Genomic DNA, 11,944 nt, shown 5'->3' with positions numbered 1-11,944 from the left:
ATTACATATCCCTCCATTTTCTCTGGCTTACAAAAAACTTGATAGATATGCTATATATCTTTCCTTTGTATGTAATATCCTTTTTCGAACTTGCTGTTTTTGTACTGTCTCTTCAATATTTTTCATTTTGAATACAATTGTCTCAGAATTTTCTTACTTATGTCTATTTTTGCTGGGACCCTCTAGGCCTCTTGGATCTTGGAACCTGTTATCTTTAACTGGGATTTGTACTGATGATCTATTATTTTTCATCACATTTACCTTCCTGTTCTTCAGGGACTCTGATGATTTATATTGTTCCCCTTGAGGTCAGACCCACAACTCTCTGATTCATTTGGTTCATTTCTTTTCAGGCTATTTTCTATCTTCTATTGTTTCCTAACAGTTTACTCCTTATCCTGTAGCTCCTTGACCCTTTACTCAGCTTGTCATTCTGCTATTCAGAGATTGCACTGAGGTTTTATGTTTTGTTTTTGGTCCACATCAAGCAGTGTTCAGACTTACTCTTGGTTCTGTGCTCAGGGGACCAAATGGAGTGCTGGAGATTGAATCTGGGTCAACCATGTGCAAGGCAAGTACAACAGTGGTCCCTTTTATTAATTTTTAAAAATATTTATTGAGTTTTTAATATCAACCATGATGATATTTTGGTGATATTTATTGTAATGATTTTTTCATTTCAACCCATAAATAAGCTTTACTGACTTATGTAACGTCTGACTACTTTACTATCCATGCCATTATTTCTTTAAGCTTATTGAAAAGATTCTCATCATGGACCAGAAAGACATTGCCTGAGGATTTACTGGTGTTGTTTATATCTTTCGTGATACTGTTTTCACTCACTGAGTTTGGTGGGCAACTATATATTTTCCCCATTGGTTTTCTAGTGTTCTTGCTGTGTCTTTAGAAGCTGAGGGATTATGCCAGGATTGCTCTCATTCTTCTTTGTCCATCTTTACCAGATGTTAGGAAGAATAACTGTAAGTCACATGTAATTTGTTGAGTAGATCTGTCATGTGCTTTAGGAGGTGTGGAGCAGGTCAATTTATATGGCAAAGATCAGGTCTGAAAGCTGCTAGGATTGGTCAGAATGTCAGCCTCCCATTCTAGAGTAGGCCCACAGATGTTAGTTGAAGGTGAGCCTCACCAGAACTAGCAAGCAGTAAGCAGAAGGTCTAAAAAATCTGATAGCAGAAAAGCAGGGAGAAATGTAGTTGATGGGTAAAATTTTTCAAGAGGTCTGAATGAATGTTAAAAATTAACTCACAGCAATCCGTGTTTCTAAAACATGGTGCCAATCCTTAAGAGAACCTCATGCGATTTGGGTCAAGCACAAGTGAATCAATGAATAAGTGCTGAATAAATTAAATTTTTATTAGAACCTCACTTCAGAATCTGACATATCCAGTATGTATTTGTGTATATATGCGTGCACATATACAGTATGTATATAGCATTGTATTCACATGTATATACATTAGAAAAAGCAATCTGGCTAGGGAAGCCATAAAAGATCAACAGATACAGTTTATTTTCTCAATAGCAATGACTTTTACATGAAAAAATGATTAATTTAAAAATTAAATATATCACTATATAAACTTTGGGTCTTTTATAGTTTCATCTATTTAACAATTCAGAGATTACATTTAATAGCTACAAGATATAATATACAATCAATAATTTCTTAGATTCTTAAGAAGTATGGCTTATGTACCATGCTTAAAAGTAAGCAGTCTTTATTGCAGAGTAAAATCTAAAAATCTGTAACTTATATAGCATAGAAAAGCATGTCTATGTTATTGATTTATTTCCTATAAAGTAGTTCTTCAACCAATATATTATTTATGACCACTGGAAGTGAAAGTTATCTTAAGCAGGCATAGCAAGACTAACAGGATCATATATCTTTATTGTTTCATCCCAAGCACAGTCAGCCACCTAGAAAAGAAAAGAAGAAACATGAACACAGACCCTCAAAATAGGCATTAAAACCGGCATATGTACTTGTTATCTTGTTGACATTGTTAGTAGATAAATTCATTAGTTAACATATTACTCACTATTTAAGGTACTTTTAAATAAAAACGGGGATATATTTCTGATAAAATTCAATTTCCCCTTTTGACAATATACTTTAGATATAGTTTCTAAAACCACATACTTCAGACCTACTCCATTTCAGGGGTACTTAATTCTCAAGCAATCCTAAAATGTGAGCCAAGGCACCATATTAAGTAAAAAGATAAGAGTTCTTGTTCTCTAAGACCAAGACAGAAAAGCATTTTCCAGAGTCTCTCATAGGAAGCAGTTTTGAATCCAACTCTAGAGCACTAGTCAAAAAAGTTCCACAATCTGATGGTTTTCAGTGGTGCTCTTTCTTGTTTTATTTGCTTTGGGGTAATACAGTGTTCTGGGTTTCCTTCTGGCTTTTTCAGAAGTTGAATGCCTTCAAGCCCTTCCCACTGTACTAACTCTCTACCCTATAAAAGCTCTCTTTAGAAGTGGAGGTTAGGACTAAAATGTCCATGGACTCAAACTGTGTGGTAAAATCTTGGTGAGTATAGTGATGACTCAGGGTATAATACTGATGCATAAAAGATCAAATGGGATTCTCAAAACTAGGAAGGAAAACTTAAAAATTAAAAAAATTACAATAGCACCAAATAACAAAATAATAACTAAGATTAAGACAATGAAAAGTTCATGCTAAAAATATTGCTCAAAGAAATTATAGAAGGCCTTAGTAAATGGTGAGGCATACCATGTTTATGAGTTCAATACCATTTATAAGTTCATGCAAAATAATTTGTGAATAATTCATAATCTCAGCAGAATTTTAATTAACAGTGGGTAATGTGACTTAAAATATATAAAACAGGGCAGACATTTTGGGGCTTCCCCCGGCTTGCTTCTGGGAACTTTGATCTTCTCTGGCATTCATCCCCTGGCGGCTTGCCTCAGCTGAGGTGAGTGTTTCCGGGCGGGCTGGAGTTGCAGATAAAGCTGACTGCTAGGCCCCTTAGGCTCAGCAGACATTTTGGGGCCTCCCCCAACTTGCTTCAACCTGGGAACTTTGATCTTCTCCAGCATTAATCCCCTGAGGGCATGCCTCGGCTGAGGTGTGTCTTTCCAGGCTGAAGTTGTGGATAAGACAGACTCTGCTGGGCCCCTTAATCTCAGCACACAATTTAGGACTTCCCCAGCTTGCTTCACCCTGGGAACTTTGATCTTCTCTGGCATTCATCCCCTGATGGCTTGCCTCAGCTGAGGTGAGTGTTTCCGGGCTGGAGTTGCGGATAAAGCTGACTCTGCTGGCCCCCTTTAGCCCACCTATAAAGGGTCAAAGCAGAGGAGCACGGCCACTTCACTTGGCTTCGCACTCCACCTAGCCAATGAATACTACCACAACACGTAGAAAAACCTACAGCATAAGCGTAACAATGGGAAAACTATGCAGACCAACTTCAGCCATAGAGAATGAAGATGGAAACTCTGATGACCCAACAATGGCCAACCACCTAAGCAGTCTTTCAGAAATGGAGTTTAGAGAAGAAATATGGAGGATGCTCAAAGAACTCAAAGAAAGTATAGATCATAACACTAATAAAAATCAAGAGAATATGAAGATATATATCAAAAAACTCCAAACTGAAATATCAGGTCAAATAACAGGTCTGAAAAACTCAGTAGATGAATTGAAGAACATAATAGATGAGCTTTCCAACAGGTTAAAAGCAGCTGAGGATAGAATTAGTGCACTGGAAGATGCAATGCATAACAACTTTACACAGCAGAAGAGATTGGAAAAAAGCCTTAAATCAAATGATCAGACAATGGAAAAATTACTCAAAGAATATGAGCAGATGAAAATAGAAGTCTTTGATAAGCTCAACAGAAACAACTTTAGAATCATTGGAGTCCCAAAGACCCAAGAATAAAATCTCCAGGAAGAATCAACAGTCAAGAACATCATCACAGAGAAACTACCAGAGCTAAAGAAAACATGTGACCAAATCCTGCATGCCCGAAGAGTACCAGCTAAAAAAGACCCCAGGAGAAACACCCCAAGACACATACTAGTCACAATGATGAATCCCACAGATAGAGATGGAATACTGCAAGCAGTAAGATCAAAAAGGGAAATTACATTCCAGGGAGCATCCTTGAAATTTACAGCAGACCTGTCACCAGAAACACTCAAGGCCAGAAAGCAGTGGTGAGATATATTGACAAAACTCAATAAAATAAATGCTTCGCCAAGAATACGGCACCCAGCAAAACTCACTTTTAGATTTGAAGGAAGTATATATGGCTTCACAGATAAACAACAGCTCAAAAACTTTACAGACTCAAAACCAGCCTTAAAAGAAAAACTGAGAGATCTATTCTAAAGACAAGACAGAACAAAAAACACACCAAACTTCTACACAAAGATGGCAATAAATCCCATGAAAATTATTTCTCTCGATGTCAATAGACTAAATGCACCCGTTAAGAGGCATAGAGTGGCAAAATGGATTTAAAAAAAAAAAACTGAAGCTAAAATTCTGCTGCCTACAAGAAACACACCTGAATAGTCAGAATAAACATAGACTCAAAATCAAAGGCTGGAGGAAAATCATTCAAGCAAACAACACCCTTAAAAAAGCGGAAGTGGCCATACTAATATAAGATGACACAAACTTTATACTCAGAAAAGTTGTAAGGAACAAAGATGGATATTATGTACTAATCAAGGAATATGTACAGCAGGAAGAAATCACTCTCCTAAACGTATATGTACCCAATGAGGGACCAGCAAAGTATTTAATACAATTGTTGACAAATCTGAAAAAGGATATCAATAATAACACAATAATTGTGGCAGACCTCAACACAGGCTTGTCAACACTTGATAGGTCAACCAAATGGAAACCCAACAAAAATATACTAAACCTGAAAAGAGAAATGGAAGAAAGAGGCCTAGTAGATATATATAGGACACTTTATCCTCAGAAACCTGGATATACATTCTTTTCCAACGTACACGGGTTATTCTCCAGGATAAACCACATGCAGGCTACCTTTGCTGACCACAAGGCTCTGAAGTTAGATGTGAACTACAAAGGGACACAGAAGAAAAAATTTAACACCTGGAAATTAAACAGTCTACTACTGAACAACCAGTGGTCCGAGATGAAATCAAAGAAGGAATCAAAAATTTCCTGGAAACAAACGACAATGAAAACACAAACTATCAGAACCTATGGGAAACAGCAAAAGCAGTACTGAGAGGAAAATTTATAGCTTTGCAAGCACATATCAGGAAGGAAGGAGTATACATGAATAGCTTAATGACGCAGCTTATAGAATTAGAAAATGATCAACAAAAGAAATTAAAATTGGGAGACAGAAGGAAATAACAAAGCTGAGAGCAGAAATCAATGAAATGGAAACCCAAAAAACAATCCGAAAGATCAACGAAAGCTGAAGTTGGTTCTCTGAAAAAATAAACAAGATTGATAGACCATTGGCAAAACTCACAAAGCAAAAGAGAGAGAGAAACTTGATAACGCGATTTAGAAATGAAAAGGAGGAGATCACTACAGATAATGCAGAGATTCAAAGGGTATTCAGAGAATACTTTGAGAAACTCTACGCCACTAAATATGAGAACCTGGATGAAATGGATAAATTTTGGAACTCGTATAACCTTCATGGTTGAATAAAGAAGATGTAGCATATCTAAACACCCCCATCACTATTGAGGAAATTAAAACTGTAATAAAAAATTTGCCCAAAAACAAAAGCCCAGCCCCTGATGGATTCACGAAAGAATTCTTTCAAACCTTTCAAGAGGAACTACTACCAATCCTGGCCAGGCTCTTTTATGAAATCGAAAAAACAGAAACACTTCCAAATAGCTTTTATAAAGCCAACATCACCTTAATACCAAAACCAGATAGGGATGCTGCCAAAAAAGAAAATTACAGACCAATATCCCTGATGAACACAGATGCACAGATCCTCAACAAAATCCTGGTGAACAAGATTCAGTGCCTCATCAAGAAGATCATTCACTTTGATTAAGTAGGTTTCATCCCAGGAATGCAAGGATGGTTTAACATCTGTAAATCTATCAACATAATACACAACATAAACAAGAAAAATAAAAATCACATGATCATATCAATAGACGCAGAAAAAGCATTTGATAAGGTTCAACACCATACTTGATGAAAACTCTCAGCAAGATAGGAATAAAAGGAACCTTTCTCAATATAGTTAAAGCCATCTACCACAAGCCAGTGGCAAATATCCTCAATGGAGAAAAACTAAAAGCCTTCCCTCTAAATTCTGGTACAAGACAAGGCTGTCCTCTTTTACACTGTTATTCAACGTAGTACTTGCTATAGCTATTAGGCAAGAAAAAGATATCAAGGGAATCCAGATAGGAAAGGAAGAAGTCAAGCTCTCACTGTTTGCAGATGTCATGATACTCTACTTAGAAAACCCTAAAGACTCTACCAAAAAGCTTCTAGAAATAATAGATTCATATAGCAAAGTGGCAGGTACAAAATTAACACACAAAAATCAATGGCCTTTTTATACACTAATAATGATAGGGAAGAAATGGACATTAAGGGAAAAATCCCATTCACATTAGTGCCACACAAACTCAAATATCTTGGAGTCAACCTGACTAAAGATGTGAAGGATCTATACAAAGAAAACTATAAAACACTGCTCCAAGAAATAATGAGAGTACACTCGGAAATGGAAACACATACCCTGCTCATGGATTGGCAGGATCAACATCAATAAAATGGCAATACTTCCAAAAGCATTGTATAGATTTAATGCGATTCCTCTAAAGATATCCATAACATTCTTCAAAGAAGTGGATCAAACATTTCTGAAATTCATTTGGAACAATAAACAACCTCGAATAGCTAAAGCACTCCATGGGAAAAGGAATATGGGAGGCATTACTTTCCCCAATTTTAAGCTGTATTACAAAGCAATAGTTATAAAAACAGCATGGTATTGGAATAAAGACAGACCCTCAGATCAGTGGAATAGGCTTGAGTACTCAGAGAAGGTTCCTCAGACATATAACCACCTAGTTTTTGATAAAGGAGCAAGAAATCCTAAATGGAGCAAGGAAAGCCTATTCAACAAGTGGTGTTGGCACAACTGATTAGCCACTTGCAAAAAAGCGAACTCAGACCCCTAGCTAACACCATGTACAAAGGTAAAATCCAAATGAATTAAAGACCTTGATATCAGAACTGAAACTATAAGGCATATAGAACAACATGTAGGTGAAACACTCCAGGACATTGAGACTAAAGGCATCTTTAAGGAGACAGCACTCTCCAAACAAGTGGAAGCAGAGATAAACAGATGGGACTATATTAAGCTGAGAAGCGTCTACATCTCAAAGGAGATAGTGTCCAGAATACAAAGGAGTGGGAGAAATTATTCACCCAATACTCACCAAATAAAGGACTAATATCCAAAATTTACAAGGTACTGACAGAACTATACAAGAAAAAAACAACTAACCCCATCAAAAAATGGGGAGAAGAAATGAACAGACACTTTGATAAAGAAGAAAGGCAAATGGCCAAAAGGCACATGAAAAGATGTTCAACATCTTTTTTGATGCAAATCAAAACTACTATGAGGTACCACCTCACGGCACTGAGATTGACACACATCACAAAAAAGGAAAACAAGTAGTGCTGGTGGGGATGTGGAGAGAAAGGAACTCTTTTTCACTGCTGGTGGGAATGCCGTCTAGTACAACCTTATGGAAAGCGATATGGAGATTACTTCAGAAACTGGAAATTGAGCTTCCATATGATCCAGCTATACCACTCCTAGGAATATATCCAAGGAACACAAAAATACAATACAAAAATCCCTTTCTTACACCTATATTCATTGCAGCACTATTTACAATAGCCAGACTCTGGAAACAACCAAGATGCCCTTCAACAGATGAGTGGCTAAAGAAACTGTGGTACATATACACAATGGAATACTATGCAGCCATCAGGAGAGATGAAGGCATGAAATTTTCCTATACATGGATGTACATGGAATCTATTATGCTGAGTGAAGTAAGTCAGAGGGAGTGAGAAAGACGCAGAATGGTTTCACTCATCTATGGATTTTTAAAAAAAATGAAAGACATTTTTAACAGTATCTCAGAGACAAGAGAGATGAGGGCTGGTAGGAGCAGCTCATGACATGAATCTCATCACATAAAGTGATGAGTGTAGTTGGAGAGGTGACTACACTGAAAACTATCATAACAATGTGAGTGAATGAGGGAAGTAGAAAGCCTGTCTCAAGTACAGGTGTGGGGGGGTGGGGAGGAGGGAGATCTGGGAAATTGGTGGTGGGAATGTTGCATTGGTGAAGGGGGATGTTCTTTACATGACTGTAATCATACAACTATAATCATATTTGTAATCCTGGTGTTTAAATAAAGATAATTATTAAAAAATATATAAAATAGAATGTAGAATAGTCAAAAGAATCAGAAAATAAGTTTAATAAAGTTGTACTACTTAAATATACCATCTAAATTCAAGCCTTACCAAAAAACTTAAAAAAGACAATGCTGTACAGATATAAGGTCATACAAGGAGTAGAAGAATTCAGGAATTCAGACCAACAAAGGTACCAAAAACAATTCAATATGGAAATAGTCCTTTAAATAAATGGTATCAGAGCTGTGTATATAATATATATGTTTATATATGTGAAACATGAACTTCAACCTCAAAGTTCAAAACAAAAATTATTCTGAGATGGATCACAGATTTAAATATAAAATTTAGAGTCTTCGAAGATAACTGAAAGGGCTAGTGGATATGCTTTGTTTGCACACCATAAGTTCTTTCTCAATCACTAATCCTACATGGTTCTCTGAACACTGCTGGTAATTCTAGTATGGAGCCAGATATGGCCACAAAGCAAATGAAAAGCTAGAGGTAAAATCTATTTTTAACATAGAGTATTTCTTTTTACTATTTTTATGATAACATAAAATATGTCAATTTCATTTTATTCACATATTCATTAGAACAGACAATTTTTGAATAAATATTTTCTCTCCCTGCCACAAACATTTTTTTCTTTCAGACAATATGGTTTGCAATATTTTAGTTGTAAAAATACCCCACATACTGCATTTTCTTTTTTTCCTTTTTTTATTAATTTTTTATTTTTAGTTATGAGAACAAAGATGCAAAGAAAGAGGATAAGATAAAGTTACAGTGGAAGGACAATCACCCATAAACAAAATTCTCAGTAGTCCTATTGCTGATATCTTAACTTTGAACTTTCAGCCAAAGAACATTAAGAAAAATAAAACAGAACCCATGTAAAATTACTTTGTCCCTCAAGTCCCCACATTGTAGTACATATTTCTTAGCAGCACCAAAGCAATCTAAAGACATAAAACTTATGTAACTCCTTAAACATTGAAGGCAAAGTACTTTTTTACATTTCCATGCACATGCATATTAGTTTAAGTTAACCTAAAAAGTTTAAGTGGGTTGTTTTTCTTAAGGATTAGAGTCAAAGGAGCACAGTAAAAACGGTGTTAGAGTGGCAATTATTGTTTGCATAGGCCCACCAAAATATGAGGGACATGGAAAGGAAAAGCCTTGGCCTAAATACAAGGAGACCCTACCCCTGAAGTTTCTTGGCATAAGACCAACTCTAGGCTCCAGGCAAGCTAGTCTGTCCAATTCAGGTCATTGTCTGTAGTGCCAATACACTTTTACTTTTCACACAGTCTCTGTTGTTGGTATTATGTTTCTGTATTAAAGATCCTGGAATCTGCATATCCTATATTGCAGTCAGGATGGTGCAGAGCGTCCTCTCATTTCACCTCACAATTAAAGGGCAATGCAGAGAACCCTGTTCTGTAAGCAGGTCGTTGTTGTTGTCAAGTCTTCTTAGTGTTAAGGGAAGTCTCTTTTGAGCAGGTCGATGTCAGAGCCGTGGTAGGGTCTTCCCTGGTAGAGGATTGCTTCCAGTAAGAACAGAACTCCTGAATGGGGTCCAGTCTGGCGTGGGGGGATCTCAGTCCCCTGGACTAAGTGGTCAGCCCAGGGGCCTATGGCTAGCTGTCCTGCCCAGAGCCCAACGTACCAGCTGAAGAGAAACAGAAGAACTGGCATGTGGAGTCTTCTGGGTGCAGCCCCTGCCTCTGTACACATACTGCATTTTTCAACCCCTGGCTAGCGAGTCTGAAGCTAGGTGAACAGGTCTGAAACAGGGTCGCTGCACAAAATAATCCAAACAGGCTGACGGTGAAACATGTATAGTCTGGCAATCTTCTGCTTCAAGCATGAGCTACCTGCCAGAACTGTCGTTTTTATTTAGTACTGAGACTACCCTCAGAGGAGTAAAGACAGAGTAAGGATATCGAGATAGCTCAGGCTATGCTGAGCCAGTCCTGCTCAGGTTTTCTTGAGACATGTAAAAACAACCTCTGTTTTGGGGTAACTAAGTTGTAAACAAACAGGTACAAAGAAGCCAGGGATGATCTTTGTTCTAGGTAAAACAAGGTATAATCTAACAGTTAGTGAAGGTGTATCATGTATATCACTCCTTCTTCAGCTTCCAATATTATCCAGAGTAATCATTTGCAACTATCATTCTCACTTTACTGATGAACTGATCAAATGATCGTATTTCTGTATCTTTACTATTAAATGTCTCTTTCACCTTTGTAGCCACAAGGTGCAGACCACAGTTTCATGTCCCATTTTAGCATTTATTCTTAGCCTGGAGTATAGTATAATTAACTGCCCTCTTCTCTGTCCTTATTATTCCTTATAGCAAGCTTTCTACCAAGGACTGGTCCTCCTGGCTCTCATCTCTATTGTCTCTAGATATTAATACTATACTATCTCTTTTTTAATATCCCATGAATGAGTATGATCATTTTATGTCTATACCTCTCCCTCTGTCTCATTTCACTTAGCATAATACTCTCCATAACTATCCATGTGTAAGCAAATTTCATGACTTCATTTTTCTAAATAGTTGTGTGTTCCACTGTACAGATGTACTATAGTTTCTTTATGCATTCATCTGTTTTCAGGCAATTGGGTTGTTTCCACAGCTTCTGGTTATTGTAAATAATGCTACTTTTCTACACTATGATTTTGGGCCCTTAGGTTATATTCCTAGGAGTGGTATTGCTGATCATAAGGAAGCTCAATTAATATTTTTTGGAATGCCTCTATATTGTTTTCAAAAAGGCTGAACTTAAATTCAAAGATATTTTTCTTTTTTTAAATTAATATCTTTATTTACGCATCATGATTACAAACATGTTTGTAGTTCGGTTTCAGTTATAAAAAAAGGATTCCCCCTTTACCAGTACAACATTCCCACCACCAATGCCTTATCAAAAGACACTAAGAAAATGTCACTGAGTAGGAAAAAATTCATAAATATATATCTAACAAAGAACAAAGAATATCTAAGTATCCAAAAAGCACATGAAAAATGCTAAACAGCATGAAGCACCAGAGAAATGCAAATAAAAGCCACAAAGATGTAATACCCATGAGAATAGCTGAAATTAAAGTAAACAATGTTAAGTTGGCAGAGGGGAATAAAGAACAATTAACTCTCATATAGTGCTTGTACAAATCACTTAGGGAAACTGATCAGTTTTTAAGAGTCAAAATCGATATGTATAGAACAGTTAATTCACTCAGAAATTTAGCCAAAATTAAAATACATGTTTATGTACAATACATACAAGAAATTAATGGTAATTTAAACAAAATGCCCTTTGACAAACAATTGACAGCAAATTGCAGCATGCTTACCTTGAAATGCCGCATAAGGGGCAAGAAAGATAGCATGGAGGTAAGGTGCTTGCCTTGCATGCAGAAGTACAGTGGTTCAAATCTCG

At 36.6% G+C, this 11,944-nt stretch overlaps 1 protein-coding gene across 1 annotated transcript in view; it reads right to left on the bottom strand.

The window, feature by feature from the left end:
• Positions 1 to 1,364: 1,364 nt before the first annotated feature.
• PEX7 (peroxisomal biogenesis factor 7) overlaps positions 1,365 to 11,944 on the bottom strand; it is a 110,436-nt gene continuing 99,856 nt past the window's right edge. Inside the window, exon 10 of the mRNA XM_049788026.1 lies at positions 1,365 to 1,944. Coding sequence (XP_049643983.1) covers positions 1,876 to 1,944 — 69 coding nt within the window. The 3' untranslated portion in view covers positions 1,365 to 1,875. The remainder of the gene's footprint in view (positions 1,945 to 11,944) is intronic.

The sequence above is a fragment of the Suncus etruscus genome, chromosome 15, assembly GCF_024139225.1.
Source record: "Suncus etruscus isolate mSunEtr1 chromosome 15, mSunEtr1.pri.cur, whole genome shotgun sequence".
In the NCBI taxonomy this organism is placed as follows: domain Eukaryota; kingdom Metazoa; phylum Chordata; class Mammalia; order Eulipotyphla; family Soricidae; genus Suncus; species Suncus etruscus.
This window is presented reverse-complemented; position numbering and strand designations above follow the sequence as displayed.